This window comes from Pteropus medius, unplaced genomic scaffold (assembly GCF_902729225.1).
Source record: "Pteropus medius unplaced genomic scaffold, Ma_sr-lr_union100, whole genome shotgun sequence".
Lineage (NCBI taxonomy): Eukaryota > Metazoa > Chordata > Mammalia > Chiroptera > Pteropodidae > Pteropus > Pteropus medius.
The window spans coordinates 9,946,020-9,967,297 of record NW_024349225.1 but is presented as its reverse complement, the minus strand read 5'-3'; the positions used below and the strand labels follow the sequence as shown (position 1 = coordinate 9,967,297).

At 48.7% G+C, this 21,278-nt stretch overlaps 1 protein-coding gene across 1 annotated transcript in view; it reads right to left on the bottom strand.

The window, feature by feature from the left end:
- ASTN1 (astrotactin 1) overlaps window positions 1-21,278 on the bottom strand; it is a 180,462-nt gene that overhangs the window by 63,781 nt on the left and 95,403 nt on the right. Inside the window, exons 10-14 of the mRNA XM_039881411.1 lie at window positions 17,479-17,616; window positions 16,864-17,014; window positions 8,686-8,852; window positions 6,045-6,239; window positions 4,550-4,677 (exon numbers count right to left, since the gene is read on the bottom strand). Of these exons, the coding sequence (XP_039737345.1) occupies window positions 4,550-4,677; window positions 6,045-6,239; window positions 8,686-8,852; window positions 16,864-17,014; window positions 17,479-17,616 (779 nt within the window). The remainder of the gene's footprint in view (window positions 1-4,549; window positions 4,678-6,044; window positions 6,240-8,685; window positions 8,853-16,863; window positions 17,015-17,478; window positions 17,617-21,278) is intronic.

The following is a 21,278-nucleotide window of genomic DNA, read 5'->3' as shown; positions in this document are numbered from 1 at the left end:
CTACATAACATGCCTTCTCTAGTTATGACGGCTCATCAGCTTGCTGTTATTTTGAAAAGTCTATTAATAAAAGTAGCAAGACCAATAAATAGAAAATTTTCAATATATTATAAAACGTTCCCTTTAACTGTATTGTCTCCTAGTGGGAAGAGAAATGGGCAGGAATCAGAAGGCTGGGCCACTGGCCATGTCGCCACAGGGCAGTTTCCGACTGCAGGTGGCCTCTCTCTGGCCACCTGGCTGGAAACTCTTTTGGTTCCCAGTCGTTTCATTTGTAAAGTGAGAGGCTTAGCTGAGATGGTCTATTGCTTCCTTTTCAATTCTGTGATTCAAACCAATTTTGAGATTAGGTGGTTCATTTGTTTCAGTTTTCATATCTGAAGAGTAGGGAGAATTGATGCTTTTGTTACAAATTTGCAGCCTCTACTTTAGAGCAGAGGAAGAAAAAAATGAAGAAAGCGCGGATGTCGAGGAGTAGGAAGGGATGACATTCCCACATGCACCCAGGATGAGCCAGACCACCGAACTGCATAACTTAACTGCTAAACAGCAATTCTACTTCACGCACTTATACTAGAGCACAGTCAAGGAAACAGTTACGTGACTGTAAATGCTTGGGAAGTGCTGTTGTGTGCCCACTTACAGATGATGTTTCGATTATTGAAAAAGAAAGGGATATTTTAAAGTGTGTGTGTGTGTGTGTGTGTGTGTGCACGTGTGTGTGTAGCAGAGTCATAGTTCTTTCTCAATGTGCCCTTGGCATGCAGTCAGCTCTAGTTTTTTAAATTTAATTTTATTATTATTCAAAACACATTTCTGAATGACTCTCTTTTCAAACAAAGTATCTCTATGTTTCCTCAAGAACAAACATTATTTTTTTTTCTACTTATGCTTGAAAAGAAAAAAAGACTGAATAAACCTATCTGAGAGAAAGAAAAGGAAGGAAAGAAAAAAGGAAAAGGAAGGAAGAAAAAAGGTGAAAGCTGGGAAGGAAGAAGGAAGGAAGGGAAGGAAGGAAGGAAGGAAGGGAGAGGCAGGCTGGATTTCTTTTGTTATTTATTTGAAACGTCAGGGGGATGATTATCCCCAAAGTTCTGAAGGCAAGAGTCCATTTCCTCTGATGACCTTGAAGAAGTCCCAAAGAGCTCAGAGCTGTCAATCTTCCTACAGATTTCACGAGTGTGGTACCCAGTAGGCCCATGATTGTGGTCAGCGGCACCCTCCACCTACTTGGTGCACCCCTATACTCGCTTCTTTTTCTCAACTAAGAGACTGAAAATATCAATGCACGATGGCCAGACCATGTATAAAAATAGAACCCTGGCCCACGCATGATCTGCAGTAACCAGCTCACAAAACCAACCTATTATCTACAGTAATCAGCCCAAGAAGCTAGTCTAGTATCTAGGAGTCAGATTGGTAGCAACTCAGAACACTATCTACAGCAGTAGCCCGTGCAGGATGCTAAACAGGAACACCTGGAAGAGGTGGCCAGATACGACCAGGACTTGATTAATAATGGACAGATTCCCAACGTTCGCTCTTGCTTCCAACTTAGGTCCAACCAGAGAAAGTCAAATATGCACACCTGAGCACTTACAGGGAACGCCTCGCCCCTAGTGAGTTGGCCCACCTACCACCAACAGCTCCCATCAGGGTGCACCTGAAGCCTTTCTTTTCCTCCTCCCTGCAGCTTTCCTACTCCTTTGCTTGCCTTTCAGTCTCTGCTGAGATGCAGGTGATGGTGGCTGACTCCCTTCCTATATAGCAAGTGACAAAGAAATGGCTTTTGTTTCCATTTGGTTGGTCTTCATTTGTTTCTACATAGCTTATAACAATTCAAAGGCCAATGAAGCTCAGAGTTCTTAATTGTAATTTTGATGAACAAGGAAGCAACCGGCAAGATAAATAAAACATACAAATCGATGGTTTTTAGTGTGTTCTTCAAACCAGTAATTCTGAAAGATAGAAATAGCCGTGATACGTAACAGGATTCCCTAGTTACACAGGTTTAGGAATTGCTGCATTAAATAAGTAAAAGGGATTTTTTTACTGCAGGTTTCTGCAACCTGTTTCTATGCTACGATGTTGCAGATTGCCAAGAGGTAGATACTAGAGTCCTTCTAAATATATTTGAAGACAGCACTTATTTATGAGTGGAATGCTGTTTTTTCATTAAAAAAAAAATGCTTGGAAATGCTGATATAGAAGATTCTGAAGATCACTTTAGCTCTAAAATCTTCTAAGCTTGTAGGTTTATGGGGATTATGACCTATAATAGCACAAGAGTGAGACATATTATGATATTCTCTGACTCTCAGGAAAGATACAAGTAAAATATTGCCAGAACTAGAAAGTCAATATGGAAAAAATTGTGTCAACCATCTCTTTAATTGATTCTTCTAGTTATTCTGCACTTTAAACACACAAGACAGACTCCTGTATGCATCAAAGGAAAGTTTTTGGCCTAACAGGTACCACTTTTTAACCAAATTAGGTGAAAAACAGACATTGGCTAGAAAAGTCACAAGTCAGGAAGAGTTCCCTCGATCCTTTTAGGAATGGCAGACTTCATTCTCGAAGACCAGAAGTGATCCATGTGGCTCCCCTTCTACTCTCTGGCCTCCAAAAGGCCAAATTAGGCAAGGTCAAGGGCCTGGGGCATAAGACGTTTCTGTTGTGGCTGAGAACAGAGTTTGGTTCTTTCCCTTATTTCTACGGAAGCAGATTCAAACACGTGTTCTTCTGATGTTTCTCAGGTTTGTCCACCCGCTCCTCCCCAGAAAGCTTCAGATAGCATCCAGGACTACTCCGTGTCCTCCCAGCCCGGTGACCAAAGCAAAATCTCCTCACCCCTACAGTAAGTTATCACGTGTGAGGCCTTGGTGGATCTCTGGACAGAAGCCAGGTGGGTTTTCACTGGTGTGCCTCCGCCCCGCCTTATCTGTGTGTGCTGTCTCACGCCTCCTTTATGAGGTGTTTTACACTTGCATGGGAAGTGTTTCTCAGCTAAAGATGTGGAAATGAGACAACTGGATTCTTAATGCTGGAGATGTAGGCTTTAGAATGTGCCCCGAGGCTGCATTTTAATTTTTTCAGTTTTATCTCTGTCTCTCTGTCTCTGTCTCTGTCTCTGTCTCTCTCTCTCTCTCCCCGCCTGTGTAGTGTTTTAGAAGGGAACTAGTTTTGATGAGATTTATTTCTGGTCCAAAACGTATTTGATTGTTTTCTCTCTTGCTCCTTCTCCTTCTCCTATAGTAACAATAGTATTTGTAGTTTGAATGATCACATTTTCTTTCTTCCTTGGTATATTTATTTATTCAACAAATATGTGTGTGTGTGTATATATATATATATATATATATTTCAATATATATATGTATTTCACTAAACACCAGGAACTTTTTTATAAACTTTACAAATATTCACTTATTTATTCCTTATATCAATTCTATAAGGAAGACAGTATTATAATATCCCTTTTTATAAGTAAAACAACTGAGGCACAGAGAAGGCAAGTAACTTGTCCAAGGTCACACAGCCAGTGAAGAGTGAGCCCAGCTGTCAGGCTCCAGAGCCTATGCCATTAACCGCTATGCCACACTACCTTAGGCAGACCTATTTCTAATTCCATCCAGGTCTAGACTAAAGTGTTGAACATAATTTGATGTCTAGAAGAGACTTATCCTCAGCATATTCCATTTTTAGGCAAAGGAAGGAAGAAGGGAAGAAAGGTGTAGAATAAGGAAGACATAGAACAGGGAAGAGAGAGAAGTAGTGGAGGAATGAACGAAGCCAGCAATGGCTCTGAGCCCATATCCAGCCTTCTAGCACGTGATGCTGGGGGCCCAGCTGGTGGCCTCTTATGGGTCCGTGGAACCCTTTGAAGTGTGTTCTTTGGTCCAGGAGGAGCTAACTGGGGGGTCTTCGGAGGCACAGGAAGGAGAAGCTTCCCTGAGGTTCCTGCCTCTTCCAACCTACACCCTCGTTTCATAAATCGCCCGGGGCAGAACGCCGCGGGGCCGGCCGCGAACAGCACCCGGGGGCAGGTGGTGCTGCCTCTGGCCCTGGGACACTACAGCTGCCCAAGCCACACAGCCGGAAAGCAGCAGAGCTGGGATTCAAAGCCAGAGCCACTTGACACGAAGCTCTAACAGCTTCTATTCCTTCACGCTGCTCCGTCAGTACTTGCCAATGTAGCTATCTGCCTTTTCTCTGCCTCCGCTGTGACCTGGTCGCCTCCTCTAACCCACTGAGAACTCTGAACTCTTACTTCTCTATTATCCCATTTGTTTTCAAGGCATCCAGATGAGACTAGCAGACAAAGGTATTATTATGAGTATTTTGCAGATGATTATATAACAATATTGGCAATTTTACTGACAGATAATCCTACCGACGCTCAGATTTAGGACTGAGCTTTCATTATGTCTTAAAGAAATCACTGGCTCAGACACCAAAATAAGTGAGGTCGAGAGTCCTGGTTTTATGAAACCACAGGGAGCCGCTTGGCTTTTGCAGGGTAAGTGAGGGCAGGAGGCATACTCACCGGTCAGGAAGTCAGGGTCAGGAGTGGGCTCCGAGATTTCCTCCAGGCACTGATTCTCCAGGGGGACAGTGGCCACCACAAGGCCATCTGGCAGCTGCTGGTCTAAACCTCGAGCAAAGTTGTTCTGCCTGGAAGGAGAGGCAGACCTTCATTTCTGAGTGTTCAGCTGAACCCCACTCCTTACGAGGCAATCTATAGTTCAACCCACATTGAAAAAATTCTTTCTGGACTGAAAAGTTCTCCTCATCCTGAACCCCACTTGACGGACATGTCTGGAGTAAGACATGGGTGTGAGAGGAAGCGTGAGGGCTGGGGGAGATGAGAAATAAACCCGATAAAAAGGTTTACTCAGAAGATAGAGACCACGCTTCCTTTCCTCCCATCCCAGCCCCGACACCCTGATCCCCACTCCACAGGGTCTGGGCACATGCAGTCTCATTTCTGGACCACAGAGAAGACTCCAGGCACCACAAGAGGAGTTACAACTCACTGCTTGCCATCGGCAGACAGAGTCCCAGGCTGAAAGGGGAAATAGCAGCAAAGTCTACTGTCTGTAACAGAAAAAGCAACTGACTCCAAGAACTGGCTTGGAAATGAATTATTGGTTTGCTTGTGTTGTGTGTGTGTGTGGGGGGTGGGGGCTCAGGCTGCTATCAACTGCTGGTCCATATGATAACATTCATCACCGCCGTCATCATCTCCTGGAAAGCATGAGTTCTGAAGATGTATTCAAAATAGCTTAAGATTGAATAGGGACAGTGGTCAAATAAAGAATCTCCTAGAAATATTCTAAATCAATGGTTTGGAATATTTTGTTCTCAAGACCCTTTTACACTCCCCAAAATAATTGAAGGCCCCAAGTAGCTTTTGTTTATGTGGATTACATCTATCAACATTTACCCTATTAGAAATTGAAGAATTTAAACAAATATTTATTAATTTATCTAAAAATGACGATAATAAACCCATTAAATATTAACATGAAAAATGATGAGGAGTAGCATTATTTTATATCATTTTTACAAAATTTTAAAATGTCTGACTTAATAAGAGACAGCTGAATTCTCACCTCTGCATTCAACTTATTGCAATATATTGTTTGGGTTAAAGTATATGAAGAAAATCCAGCCTCTCTGTAGCTGGAAAAGGTGGGAACTGGACTATTCCCTGAAAAGATCTCAGTGACTCTCAGGATCCTTGGACTGTACCCGAGGCTGGCTATTCTAGATGGGCTCAGGCACTGATTCTTCTGCTCAGAGAAAAAAATAGAACGTGAGCATTTTGTTGTGGCTTCCAGTCCTTGCCCAGGCAAGATAAAAATTTATGTAATACTTCACTGTTTACCCACAGGAAGCGTGGTTCCTGGACTCTGGGAGGAGGAAGAAGATCATGGGACAGAACCTAACCTGTCCTTGTAGGATGACGTTTGCCTTGCTCCAAGATGTAAAGCTTTGCAACATCCCTGAATCATCGGTTCTGTGGGTGTGAGGTTTACCTGAATGTTCCTTTCAGCACCTGTCCAGCAGCCACTTCCTTGGAATGGTTGTTATAACCAAAGAACATCTCCCCAAAGAGAGTCTGGTTCATGGGAAGCTCCCTGCCTTCCCCACAGTCGCCTCCCTCGGGGCAGGTCTCCGTGACGAGCTGGCAAGAGCGTCCGTCCACGCCCAGCTTGTAATCCTCAATGCACCTAAGACAATGGAAAACTCAAGAAGTGATTCCATCGACGCGCTACGCAGTCAGCTCAGCCCAGTGGGCTGCGAGGAAACGCTTTGGGGAGGGTGTTGATTGGCTGATGATTATAAATACCCCACTTCGATTTCTGTCTCCTTTGTAACTCAGTTTCTTCAGCCTATAAACCAAGCCTCCTTCTATAGCATGATCACATAAATGCTTCATAGCTTTGGAGTGTGTTCTTCTCTAAGTATATGATTTCCCAGATAAGTCAGGGTAGGAGTCACTGGAGATAAGCTTGTAAATGAGTTAACACATTTAAATCTAAGATCTCCCAGAGCCTTTTTCCAGAACCATCTACACGGCCAGACTCTGCCTTTGTTTGCAGGATAATAAGGCAGGAAAAAGTGATGCTGGGTTTAAGAAGTTAATAATCTTTTAATCTGGTTCTGTGACAAGTCAACTGAGAAAATTAGAAAGATCGCCCATCTTCCAGCTATGTTCTGTTTGAATGTGTCCAGACACAAGATCAACTAATATTAACTCCCCCTCCGGATGAACTAAGTAGACACTGGGGCATCTAGCGTCTACTCAGATGCCCCAGTATCTAAGTAGATGCAGCACGAGCAGCTCCCCACTAAGCGCGTACAATTAGTCTAATGGAAGAGCAATACTGATGTTGGTAAATACGGGTCAATGACTCATAAGTCACTAATTGACCTTATTTGCAGTTATGTTGAGAAGACTATAATTTGTGAGTTCAAATAAGAACGACTTTGATAAAGCCGTCGTCTGAAAAGCATATTGATTTAATTTCAGTGGCTCTAGAAATATACAAAATTGAGCATTTATAGATGTTCATGGCATTAAAACACGGTAATTGCTGTAAGAAGATAAGGGCTGTGTTCTATATAGAGGAACAAATAATCATAGTTTTCAGTGGTGAGAAGCAATGTCGTGATGGCGATGGCGCTGCCCTTTGCCGGCTGACCTTGGGTCAGTCGATGGAACTCTCTGAGCTTCCATCTCCATATCTGTGAATGGGGGAAAAGCTGCAGCTGCTCCGCTGGGTCGTCGAGAAGAGTAAGTGAGATAATGAACTTGAAGACCTTACGTTGTGCCGAGCATAGAGCAGGTAGTCATGGGACGTTTCTATCATTATTACCAGCAGAGGCACAAGCGAGGTTCGTGTTAATGCAACTTGAACTGTCCTCCCCACTCGCCATCTAAGTCTTCGTGTGAACAAACGGGAGGAGAGGGCTTTAGTTATAAGTGCCTGTGAACTGGTCTTTATAGAAGAACCTCAACTCGAGGGCTTCTTTTGTCAGGCTACGACTAGTGGCTCGGAGAGTGCTCATTACACACGCGTACCGAATTCTGACTAAAACAGGAAAGAAGCACAGTCGGGGGCTCACGGCATTAACCCAGGCGACAGATGTGGCTGGAGACCCGCAAAGGAATGGCTTTCGGCCGCAATCCAGCACAGCTTTTTTATGATAAACACTGATGTCCACTGCCGGCCTATTAGATTGTGAGATCCTTGAGAGCAAGAACCGTATTCGTCTTTGGAGCTCCGTGGCCAACGGGGTATGTGGCATAAAGCAAGCCCTGTCCTTGAGCAGGCGGGAAGAGGGTGGGGAGTGGGGAGGAGTGAGGAGAGGGCGAGTGGGGATGATTATGGGAGAAAGGGCAGGAGGAAGGCTAGACAAGCAAATTCTGGGTCTAGAAGAATGGGATGAATCTTTATTTACTTTATTCACATAACATGAAAATGTCTTAAATATAATTCCAGTCAGTGGCGTAAATTAAAATTTTGAGGGAACCACGGAATTTTTTAAAAACCAGGGAGGGAGGGCCTGAATTCTAACGCTAATCTTCACACCTACCAACTCCCAGTCTTGGGGGGAGTCGATTGACGTCACCCTGCCTTAGCCTTCTCCTCTGCGGAACGGGGTGGCATTGCCTGCCCTGCTCTCTCCAGTGAAACGAGGTGCGTGGAGGACCTGACCCCCGGTCGAGGGCTCCTTACACAGCGGACTACTAGGTCCGAGGGGGTGGCCGCACAGGACGCTGGGACCCTGGGGGCAGAATTTAATCAATCGTGTTTCCTCCCCAAAGATCCTCCTGGTCTTCTTTGGTAGTCGGTTCGTTTCTCACCATCTTTCCCCAGCTTTTGGACCATGGAGCCCTTTTGTCACGAACCACCTAATGAACGCGTTCCGCAAAACACAGTTTCGAAAATTCCGGCGTCAGCGGGCAATGCCCGTGGTCAGTCTCTGCACGTGCCAGGCGGCTGGACTTTCCCGGAGACTCTGGCTTTAAGGACGCGCCTCTGCCGGTCCTGCCGGCCCGTCCCTCCCTCCGAGCCTCAGGTGACCACGTGGTCTGATTCACTTCCCTGCTTTAGCACGGAAAGCCCCGCCCCCCAGCCCAGCGGCGGCCTCACCCGCTGCTCAACTCACCCGCAGAACATGAGGATGTTGTACAGGGCGGGGTCGTCCGGGAAGGGCGCCATCTGCTGCAGGCACAGCTGCTCGCAGCCGCCGTTGAAGCCGTCGGAGCAGTCCACCCCCACGTGGCGGTCATAGCAGCCCGAGCTGTCCTTCATGGGGCTGAGGCCGGACGGGCACTGGCACAATCAGAAAGCACCCACAGCGGGGTGGATCAGGGGGCGGGGTTCTCTGGACACCGGAGTGTAGCCACTGACACCTATTTTTTTTTTTTTTTTTTTTTTAGTACTCAGCCTTGAAACCATTAACAATAATGCAAATAATGCACAAACTCCCCACCACGCAGGGCACTTCCTTTAAAAAGCAAGGGACCTTTTGACGTCTCGCTGCTTCTCTCCGGGCACAGATCACGCTCATTTGCATTAAAGCTGATTTCTCCCAACAGGCTGGAAGGGAGAACGCAGCAAGGCCGAGCGAGGGGTGCCGGCCTCCCAGCCCAGCCTCAGGCTGGCAGAAGGGGCCAGAATTAAAGTGCATTAGCAGAGATTTCTCCGGGCTAGGGGAAGGGGCTGCTGCTGTGTGAACTTCGGATTAATAGGACTTTGTTTTTAATGTCCAAAGCACTTTGTCAAAATTGGTACCAGACGCCAGTGTTGGAGGGAAGGGACGAGCCAGGGGTTCCAGCTGGAAGGAGAAAATGAACTTTCTCTGTGACCTCGTTAAAAGGTCTGGCTACTTTGCTAGCGGGAGTGGCCATAGTTGTGACCTTCCCACCTCAAGGATGCCTTGCGGAAGATGCACATCACGAGCACCCACGGGTGCTACTCTTGGGTTGGGGCTACATCCCGGTGCCCTGGACACTGCCGGTGTGAAACAACCAGCTTTTCTGCCCTGCCATGTCCTCCACAAACTCCCCGAGAATGACAGCAAAAAGAATATCCAGGAAGACACGTCGGCTGGGATCTGGGGAAAGCGAAGGAGCTTGGCGAGCAGGGGAGCACTCACGAGGCACCCCGCGTCCACCTGGCGGGGTCTGCCTCATTCATCGGTACTCATTTTACCCTCACGACACCCCCTTGAGGTAAGCAGTGTGATCATCCCCGTTTTACGTGTGAAGAAACCACAGCACAGAGAGCTTCACTTTTCCAGTCAAGCGCTGACCACGGCAGGACCACACCCCGGCAGTCTGACTATGGTGTCCGTGACTGAGCTGCCCCCTCATTAGCTTACGCCGAGATCAGTCTCTCACACAACGGTGACCAAACACTCACTAGGGGCCGGGCGCCGTGCTACGTGCCTTAAGGTACTTCATCTCACAGCATCCTAGGTTCTCCTCATGCAATAGATGTGGGAGCCGCTAACGGTGCCAATCAACGCATGAACCTGTCACTGCACTGGCCTCCATCTAAAAGCCAATGACTATTTTTTGCCATCCAGCTTCTTCTGTCTGTGTGACAGATCCCGCACACTTGAATTACACCCAGTTCTTTCCAGCGGGCCGGAAGGGGGCAAACCATTTGCCCAGGGTCAAGCAGTGAGTATGAGGCAAAGCTGGAGTCTGCCTAGATCTAACCCGCTTTTCGTGACTATGCTATACGCATACCGTCAGCTAGCTGACACACTTGTCCAAAACCACAACCAGACCAAAAACAACTTTCAGAACTCAATGGAACAGTGTTAAGCACCTGCCCCCTGTCCTGCCACCTGGCTGCCTCTTTCTCTGGGCTGCCAAAGACCTTGGCCGAGTAGCCAGGGCTGCTGCAGGTGTGCCTCCGAAAACCCCCCTCGCCCCTCTCCCCGCTTCCCAGCTGAAGATCGCGGCAGGAGGTGCACTGTTTGCTGACACTGATTCTGCAATTTCCCAAACAAATGGCCCCCCTGTGGGCCTGCCAGGCTCCCAGCCTGATCTGTCCCCCTTTCTCCCCACAAAGCCAGCTGGAGTGCTGGAAGGTGACAGCATTTTAGAGAAGTTTCAAAGGGCTTCCTCGTGCTGTGCAAATCCAGATGTTCCAGATGATGGTAAACAAGCAAATGAGGCAGCTGAGGATTGCACCCCACATTTTATCAGCCCCTCACCCATCCCCTGCCTTGGCCACTCGGCTGTTAGGCCAGATGTGCCACCAGAAGGGAGCTGGCTTTACCACTGTGAGGCTGCCCGGGCATGGATGTAGGTATCGAAACACAGAAGTTTGGTTGGCATTAAATGGCCTGCACTGGTTACTGCGAGTTCACGCTTTCTTTTTCCTTCTGTAAAGCTTGCAAAACATCACAGTGGAGACAAAGCGAGCCCTCCTGTTATTCCCACCTCGCGTAGTTTCCAAGGAGCACCAGCCACCAAGTCACCAGCCAGGAGTTCCATCTTCAACCACCTGTCCCGCCCGCTCTCTACCACCCCCACCCCCGAGAATGCCCGATTAAGAATGATTTTTGACAAAGACCTCACCAAAGGAAACTGGAGCAGGCTTTGTTCCTGAATTCTAAAATCCATCATAACCGCATCTTGCCTGGCTCTGATGCCTAGATGATATCGATGTGCCAAAGTGGCCCACCTGATATTTATACTCACAGATTTGGAAAGAAGACTGAGTTAGGGGCCTTGAATTTTACTTTTCTCATAAGCAAAGCTAAAAGTAATAACAGCTATCAGGAATTAAGCAATTCTACGTACAGGACAATCTTCACTGTCCTGTACAGCCCATTGCATTCCAACCTATTATTATCTTTAATCCCAAAAACAAAGGCAGACTTTTTCTGTCATTTTACAGAAGAGTAAATTTTACAGAGATGGAAAATGGCAAAAATCAGATTTTTGGCCTAGATCTGTTGGACCCCAAAGCTCACATGTGTCTCTTCTACTCTGCCATGCTGCTTCTCAAGGGTGAGAAAACCTGGGTTCACTGGAATTCCTAGAGAAATAAAGTCAATGTGTCAACAAAGCAAAGCAGCCCTGTAGATTTGTTGTTTGTCTGTCTGATTGTTTTAAGGAGTTCCTAGAGAATATTCTGAACTCTATTATGGATTTGTAGCTTCATTCTAACATTCTCATTCTCATTCTCATTCTCATTCTCTCTCTCTCTCTTTCTCTCTCTCTCTCTCTCCCCTCTTTTATACACACACACGCAAATTATGAGTGCATATATTTATAGGACAAAACCCTGCAAATTGTCCAGAGTAGTGACCTTGAAGGCAAGACAAGATCCTCAATCACTGAAAAAGATGCAATTATCTTTACCGTAACTTACTTGGGCTGCAGTTCAAAGTAAAACATTTTTGAAACCTCTCCAGAAAAAATAAAAAGCTGAAACCAAAAATAGAGTCTTCTCCTTAACCCTTGTTGAACCAGAGCAACCAACCATTCCCCCAAAAGTCTAATCAATCAAGTTTCCCTTGGTACAAACATTTTTTTGCCTAAATGTTCCTCGTGCTCTTGTATTCACATTCTGGGCTCCTCAAAAAATCTAAACCTAAGTACAAAGAACCTGTAGGCTCCAAACTGTGCCTTCTTCCTCGAAGTATCTGCAGCCAGAGCCCAGTCATCAGGACAGAGATGCTGCCTGCAGGAGGAGATTGTATTTTCTGTCTGCAGATGCTGGCCATTCTCTTCCCCTGGAGTGTGGACAGCCCGTCTATTTGTTCCTTAAAAGAGAACTGTTTGCGCAGGATTGAGCCCCAAGGTCACACATTAACCTCTCTTTGCATAGGTTACATTGGCAGTCCCAGAGCCTTTATAAACCACAGGTATAACAGGAAAATTCCAGGCGCTGTGGTGACAACCCTCCCCCAACAAGAAGGTCTAATAAATGAGCTCAAGTTTCAGTGACCCCTAAAATACACAAGGTTAATCATCTTTCATGAGATGCTCATGGCTCTTGACTTATTACTGGTCTAAGGCATAATTTGCTAATGAGATTAAAATGATTTTCCCCATTCGACTCCTTTTCTTCACCGTCTTTCTCTTCTTTTTCTACCAACGATTTTTGGTTGATTAATTACTTAGGCGTCTAGTCAAGTGTCACCAAGCCCGAGACACACACCCCTCAGTTCCAGATTATGAGGTGGATGCTCTGAGAGCAGATGAGTATGAGCAATGGACACGTGAGCATGTTCGGGGCCCTGGGGAGGAGATGAACAACTTCCTGCATCTGAGCCTGCCTCAGCTTACCCGGGCGATTCATAAAACACGCAATCCTAATTCTCTTTTACTACAGGACAGTTTTATTCCTTTCACAAATAATGATTTCCTGAATTTTTCAGGGGCTCTGACATGGACGCCTAAGCCATGTGGGACTTCTCCCAAGGGGAGAAGTTTGATGGAATTAAATTTATATTTCAGCTCCTGGCCCCTCATCTCGGAAAGCCTTACTAAGGCACACTGTTCTGTACTAGAGAGAGAAAGAGATCGGGTCATCGGTAATGGTCTCCGCTCATCTGTGCTCCAGTGGAGGACAAATGACACATTTGGTGGGAAACCATGGAGGATGGCACGTGGACAGAAGGGCGGCAGGGTCACTGGGCAACTCAAAGCTCATTACAGCATAATGCTCTGGCCGAGGAGGTCGCGTGTTCAGCAGGAGGAAGCTGGACAGTCGACCTCTCGCCTTCCAAGGCCACACACAGTCCGCTCACCGGAGCGCACGCAGACATGTCGCGAAGCAAAGGCATTTCGGGGTCACTTTCAGGATGAGTGTGGAGATGGGAAAGGAGCAGAAGAGTGTGGGCTTGCCATTATTTTTTTTTTAGCATCGGAAATTGTTTCCAAACTTTCGAAGTTTTATATTAAACCTCAATCGGTGGGCTTGATGAGAATAAGGGTGCCCTGGTTTAAGCTGGGGGTGTCCAGACTAGAGTCCTGCCCCCCGAGTCTGCTCCGATTCCCATGGCTATCTCCCACTGATGGCCCCGGGGCGTCTGCCATGTTACCCTCGGAGCCCGTGAGCATGTCACCTCACACGTGACCAAAGGGGCTTTGCCGATCGAGTTGAGGATCTTGAGATGGGAAGGGTATCCTGGATTACACAGGTGAGTCTGACGTAATCATAAGAGTCCTTAAAAGTGCAAAGGGGAAGCAAAGAAGAGAGAACGGACAGAAAAACTCAAGGCAGCCAGCTACAGAGAGGAAAGACGGGACTACGAGTCGCACGAGGGTGGGCGGCCTCTAGAAGCTGCAAGCGGCAAGGCCGTGGGCTCTCTCTCGGTCTCCAGGAAGGAAGGCAGCCCTGCCACACCTTGATTTTAGCCCCGCGAGACCCATATCGGGTTCTCACCTACAGACCTGTAAGATAATCAACGAGTGCCGTTTTAAGCCACGAATCCTGCAGTAGCGTGTCACGGCGGCAACGGGACATTGACACGGCAACTCTGCAGGACCCTGCGGGGCTCCACAGCACAGAGAACCATTGCTCCTGTGTCCTCCAGGTAGGGACAACGGCCCCCACCTTGGCACAGTAAGGGCAATGGGCAGAAGTGAGACCCGGTTCCCGGCGGTGGCTGACCTCTGCTCAGGCATCCCTCCCAAAGGCCCCTCAATCTCCGCTTTTGGCGAGTAGTCTGGTTTGGAACGGAGTGGCTGCGGCTTGTCCAGGTCTCTGCCTTTCACGGGTATTTGTTTCCTGCCCGCAGAGAATATATACACAATAGGGCAATTAACCGGGTAATAATTGGCCCTGCGGGAGCCCGAGCGTGACTGGGAAACACGCTATGCCTTCCTAGAAAGAACGGAGGTCGAGCGGCCCACGTGGACCAGGCCCTCGCATCTGCCTTGCGGTTGGCGGGAGAATGAGAGGTCCGCCCTGTCTCTTCCCACATCTCCGCCCCTTCCCCAGGTTTCCTAAGGGCCAATGTGTTCTGAGTTCCTCACCTCTGTCTCCTTTCGTGAAAACATGCCTCTCCCAAGAGGCTTTTCAGTTCAGCACCCAGGCAACCGGATGTCAGGGTTTTTGTGAGAAGAGAAAGGCAGTTTAGTGCAGCCCATGCCTTTGCCCCTGGTCCAACTCCAGACGACACAGTGGGCTCTGCTACACATCGGGGCTTTGGGATAGTACTGATGCCCAGGGAGTCGGGTTGGTTCAAGATAAAGTCCCTGATCTACCCCTCAGCAGGGCCACAAGAGTCACGACGTGGCCCATCAGTCCTCCCATGTCAGGGATCGCGTGCTTCAGAGCCAATGAAAACACAGCCAACTGAATGACCTGCCAGTCAGCCTGGCCCCCTCCTCCCCGCAAGAGCCACGTGCACCAGTGACTTCAGAGTATTATGTGAATACCAAGCACTGGTATAACTGGGTGACTTTCTGCAGTGGCTCCGATTCTTATTGCAAACGCGTGTTCATCGGAACTATTCCCACTAGTTCTGTCTCACAGATCACAGTGTTAAAAGCACGAAACTACATCGGCACAGCTACCTGCTAAGTAAGAGGGGCTAGGATCACCAGCAGAAGGCTTCTGACAGGCCAGTCCTCAGGGGCTCAGGAGAGGGGCAGAGCAGTGGGAAGAGACAGGAGTATAGTATATCCATGTGCATGCGTGTGAATGTGTGAACACGCTCAAACTCTTATTGGGGGGAGGAGTGGTGAGAAGGATGTTCACACGTGTGCACAAACAGCATTTCAGCACTTAGGGATTCGAGAGAGAAATGTAAAATGGTAGGTTGAAATCTGGCTGAAGAAATGCAGCCCGAAGAGTAAAAAAATTAAAAAGGGTCTCAGCTGGGAGCTCCATCAGACAGTGAAATTGTCCCCTGAGGGAGCCAGATGGGAAGCTCGCGGCTTAAGACATCCGAAAGTGGACCAGCCAGAGGGAGGGAGGCAGCATCCTAGCTCCTGGCTGCCTTCGGAGGACTTGGCCTACACTGCACTCGTCTCTGTGCTTTCCTGACTGTCTTTTCTGTCAGCTTCCCCCTCCTCTGGAAGATACTCCGCCTACCGGCCCCTTCGCACTCTTTCTCTCCCTTGTCTTTTCTTCATTTTTCTCTCCCTTCTCAGATGAATCAGGCTCCTGTCAACTGTAGCCTGATCGATGAAAGTCTGGGAGGCTCGAGGGCCGAGGGAGCGCCGCCCCGGAGCCCAGGGACAGATGCATCTTTGATGCAGAGCAGCTCCCTGAACAGAGCAGGTGCTCAGAGGTGGGGAAGATGGGGCGGAGTCCTCACGGCTCGCTTCTGCTCTGGGTCCCCAGGGAAGAGCACAGCTGTCAGACCTGGGAAGCAAGATGAGGCACCAGAGCTGGGAGCTCCTGGCCCTGCCCGCGAAACACTGCCGAACGCCGTGCCTCGATGCGCCGTCTCTCCCCTCCCGTATGCACACTTTATGCATGGCTTCCCTGCCTTCCTTTTCTGCCTCATTCCCTCTCCTGTCTGTGAGGATTGCATTACTCTGCCCTTAACAAGAAGAAGAGGCTGGAAACAGACACTAGTGTTGATAGGCACGGAAATGACCAAAATATAGATACCAGCCGATGATGGCTTCATCTTCTCCTGCCTCCAGTTACCTAAGTGGTTCAGTCAGTCTTCATACCTGTGGCATGGCAGGTATCCTAGTTCGCTCTAGCCCAAGCAATCTTCCTAGTTCACAGCTCACACACTTGACACCTAGCCAACGGCCATATAGCAGAAAACCACCTTTGGTGAAGTAGGAATTCACTGCCATGGTCTCGAAGGGGGCATAGATTTATTTTTTTCTCTACCATTTTTCATCACGATCTTAGGTAGGTTTCTCCTAAAATGTCCTATTATAGTTAATGTAATTTGACTCTGGACAAACGTAGGTTTTTTTTTTTTCCCCTAGCATTTCCTATTAGAGTAAATACAGTCTATTTTCTGCAGTAGAGTCAATATCAATTCTATTAAGCAGTTAATTAATTCTCAAACTGTGTGGGGGTATCCCTCGCCAACTAGACTGCAAGACTGGAAAGAAGAAATCGAGCTCCATGATTCACGAAATTTCCCTTGGGTAGTTACAGGTCACCTAGTAGGTGCTCCATAAATACTTCTCGATTAATTGACTGGTGATTAGCTTCTCATCTCTGTCAAGAGCAAATTCGTAATTCGGATGAGACGGTGGTTACCGCTAGGGAGGGCCGTTCTCGACTCTCTCTTTTGGTCACAGTGCACGTTCATCGCTATATCGGTATCTGTACCGGGTCTCATCCCGTCCGACTCCCCTACGCGGTTACAAGCTCGACGGGACAGACGTACCACGCAGCCAGTGGAGTCTAGCTTGCGGTCTGAGATGCAGCGGAAGTTCTTGCTGCAGCCTCCGTTGTCTCTGCTGCAGTCACGCACTGGCCCGAAGGAATCCAAGAGGACCTCCAGGCTGTCGAAGGACGATGAGGTCATCAGCTCTTCTCTGTGGGGAGACCGGGGGGCGGGAGGGGTCAAGGTGACTTTGGGTGCAACGAGTGGCATCGCATTCCTCGTTCCTATCTGGCCAACCAGGACACGTCTCTCTCTCCCTCTTACAAAAATTCAAGATCATCCCAACTCTGAGTCTTGAACAGACAAATCATAGACACGCTCCACATCTGGGAACTGAGCCCAGGCTGTAACGCCTGGTCTAAGAAGGAGCTCTAAACTCGGGCTAGGAAATCAACATTTTGTTGCCTGTCCATCCTTAGGCCATGTGGGAAGTGCTTACGAATTCTAGTGGCTTGCCCTCTCCCAGTGCCATGTTGACCCGGATAGAGTAGGTCCTGGCACCGGAAGGCAGCCTGCCAACTTCTCCCTTTGGCTTGTCAGGGTTCCTTTTCCAGCACCTTCTCACTTAGCCTCTTGAGATAAGTATGCACCTGAGCACCCCGAGGCGGGACTCACCTGACCTCCACGGCGTCCTCCATCACTGTCATGTCTGTCTTACACTTCGCTGATGGGTTGATGGCCAGTTCAGCTGGTGGGATCACGAAGCTCTTGCTGAGGGGCAGCCACATGCCCTCCCCTAGGGTGTAGGTGAATCTGCAGGGACACCCAACCCCAGGTGGTTAGGGCGGGGTCGGGGGGGGATGAGCACCCCACCGGAGGACCCGGCACCCACTGCCAGCCACTGCCTTCTCTTCCCTCAAGAGTCCCATGCAGAAAGGACAGCTGGTTGCCCCTTTACAGACGAGATGACTGAGTGAGAGAGGCAGAGAGGCCCAGCCCTGCTCACTCAGCCACTCACCAGCTCGTAGAAGTGGTTTTTATCGAGCCATACAAAATCGAGTTCCAGTTTCCTTCAGATTGGAGGCTGGGCTTTCCCTACCCCAAGTCAGGTGTAACGGGCAGCATTTTAATTGGCGAGATGTGCCAGCCACCCACCATGCCACGTCTCGGTTTGCGCACCCACAGTGGTAACGATGCTTTCTCTCTGTGCCTGGAAGAACCTTCCCGAGGAAGGGAAGGAGAAAATCTCCCCTCTTCTGGCTTCTGTGTGATGGGAACAGACATGTTGGAAGCCAGAAGCCTCCGAGGAGGAGACGAGGGGGAAGAACAAGACAGACGCGGACTCATTCTCCGCGCTCCTCCCCACCACCCCTGGCTGACGGCTTTAACCCTGGGGAGACAGAGGATATTTTTTTCTTAATTTTTGTAACGAGAGCTAAAAGGAATAAGACAATCAATCAGCATTCCAAGGGTCAGGGTAAAAAAACCGTGCGAGATTGTTTATTCATTCACTTTATTTCAAAGGCATTCGAATGCTCTGTGTTCACAGTCAGAAATAGTCTATGGGATGAAAGCCAGTGTGGGCGGGATATCACAAGGCTGTGGCAGTCTGGTGTCCCCTTCCAACTTCAGGCAAAGGGAGGAACAATGGAAGGACGCGCACAATTAAGCAGCACCCAGCACAGGCGCCATTAGCATGCTGGTCACAGAGGACCAGCTCTTTTCTCTCCCCTGACCCACACGCTCCCCTCGCCACTCCCCAGGCTGCCTGAGATGTCAGGTGACATGCGATCTTTTATGAGAAATGCAGCCCTCTCTAGAATGCTGGCCGTAGAGGATACGCTGACCAAAGCTCATGGGTGACAGGCAGCCATGCGATTGCTTCTGCTCACTGGATGACAGCCCTAGTCACAAGAGCGGCTGAAAGGAGGGGAAACAGGTGCCTGGGGAAGGGCGAAACCAGTGAGCAAGGGGGAGGTGCCAGGATGTGGGGGGCTCTGTCCCCACTGCTGCCCTTACTCTTCATTCTCTACTTCTCTGACCTTCTGGGAAAAAAACATCCGTATCAAGCAGCTCCGAAGAAGGCGCTCAACTCCTCCCACCCACAGGGGAGCGGGGCTAGGTCTGGGCAGGGAGGGGTCTGCACCAGGTGAGGGAAGCCATTGCGACGGGGACAGAAGAGGAGGCCTACCACTTCACTCTCCTGTGAAGCAGCTGGCAAAACTGAACGCAAGACAACCCCTTCACACACACACACACACACACGTCGACATTCGGGGCAAGCGACTGTCCCAAGGTGCCTGAAATGTGGGACTAAGGATAAATGTGGGTCGGAGGCAACGACAGGCAAGTTTTTACACTCACTTTGCCTTTGCGAGGGATGCTTAGACAGCAGCACTGTAATAAGCAGGCTGGGGCAGGGGCACCAGGAACATTGTACGTCATACATCGTTTCCGAGAGCACGTGCACAAGTTTGCGTGGTACCAGGAGGAGAGAGTTTATTTGGACTGAGAGAATTCTTGTTTCGTCTCCTCTTTCGGTTCGAAAGTGAGAAGTTTTGCACCGATGCACAGCGACGGCTCTGTGACCTGTAGCTTCTCGTTTATGTAACAGGTTTCAGGAAGTGACTGACAGCTCTAGCGCATTTCCGATGGCGAACTGTTCTGGAAGAGAGACCCGCGTCTCTCCGTCTCTGTCCCCCTCCTCCTCAGCACGTGGTGATAGTTCAAGAGCCCTCTTTCCGCGAGTGAAACTGTTTGTGGCACCCCAGGCCCACGGAACAAAGTTCACACCTCCAAAGATGTCACATTTGTGCTCCTGCGAGTGCCATCTGACGCTAGTTCCTAGAGTCCCCTCCTTTTCTCACTCTTTGCCTTTCCTCCTAGTATTCCTTCTTTCTGAATTGCTTTTCCTGTCTTCTTTGCTGGAGGCCTGATCATTTTGAGACTCAGTTAAGGTCCCGCCCCTTCTGGAAAGCCCTCCGGGACCTTCACACGGTCCCTGGCTGTCCCCGAGATGGTGAATTGTGCCTGTTTTCTCGTGTAGCCACTGCTACTCGGAAGAACGTGTTCTCTTGGGTGGCAGAGGACAGTGGCTTTTCACCTTTAGATCCCTACCACCGCCTGGTGCAATTTCTGGCCCAAGGAGGTCCCTCCATAAATATTTATTGACAAGTCAATAAGGAGATCGTTCTTGAGTTGACACAGGCTACTGGGGGATATAATCTCAAATTTCAGATTGAAAGGCCGAAGTGGTGGTGAAGATTGTCCTCCCTTTAGAGAAGGAATCGGGTTAAATGGATGTAAGGGTCAAGACGGGTCCGGGTTTAATACTGTGCACAGCAGCTTCTGAGACATGACACTGTACCAAGTTAGCAACGACAACCACAAAACCAGTGTGCTCTGCTGTCTCCAGTGGGGCAGAAGTGAAACTGTGCCAGGAAAGCCAGGTCAGGTGTGGGTGAGACTCACCTTCACTGAGAACTCTCAGAGGGGCCCGTGTTCTGTAGGGCTGCCTTATTCATCTCCACAACAGCCCTCTGAGGTTGGTCATTTGGCCCCATTTTACGCATTTATTAACTAATAGTTTAAGAAGTTCAGCGACCTCTCTAAGGTCACCTCTCCATAAATGGGAACTGTGGGGGTCGGTCTCATTCCCATGTGTGTCTCACAGCAGCTTCCCAGCCCATGCTGGCTCGTGCCTACGAAATTCTAAAGTTTTCTTTTATCTGCAAAATCTACTAACTCCAAAAACCAAATATAGAACAAACTGTCAGAGCAAAGCTGTGTCCTGAAATCTCATCTGTCCCTCATTCATGCAAATTTGGCAGGAACAGCTTTAAAAAGGCACCAAAGAGGAGTTGGGTGAGCATCTGGAATGCTTTCCTAAGTCAGGCCTCCTCTTGTGACAGCTGGGAGTGACCATCAGAGTTGATGGCTCAGCTGCAGGCTGAGTCCCATACACGGCCCTGTTAAACTAGAACTGGAAACTTCTGTTCAGAGGCACCTGTTTGCCAGAAAGCAGTGGACAGAATAAGCCTGTGCTCCGGCTGGGCATGAAATAGGATATAGGGAAATGGACGGACAGTTTTTGGCCTGGCATCTCCACTCCTTCCCAGAGCAGGTCATTCGAGGAGCTACTGTTCTCCAGGAACACACTTGAGAGGCAGGGCTCTGAGAGACCAGTTTGGTCTGCAGTATTTCCTGCCACCAGGGGGTCAAGTGGAGTGGAGTGATCTGAGCCATGATGGCACTGAGTTTGGTGGGAAGGCTCAGTCTTCTCCCCTGACACCCTCTTAGTCTAGCTTGGACCCTTCCCAGGTTCTTTGGGATTACAGATTACCAAGGCTAGGCTGAATATCAGGCCTTTTCATAACATGGTTTCAAGTCCTTAGGAGACACCTACAATGATCATCTCCAGATGTTTGCTGACGCCCTACTGTGTTTAGAACTTTATGTTAGACATCAACTAGTTA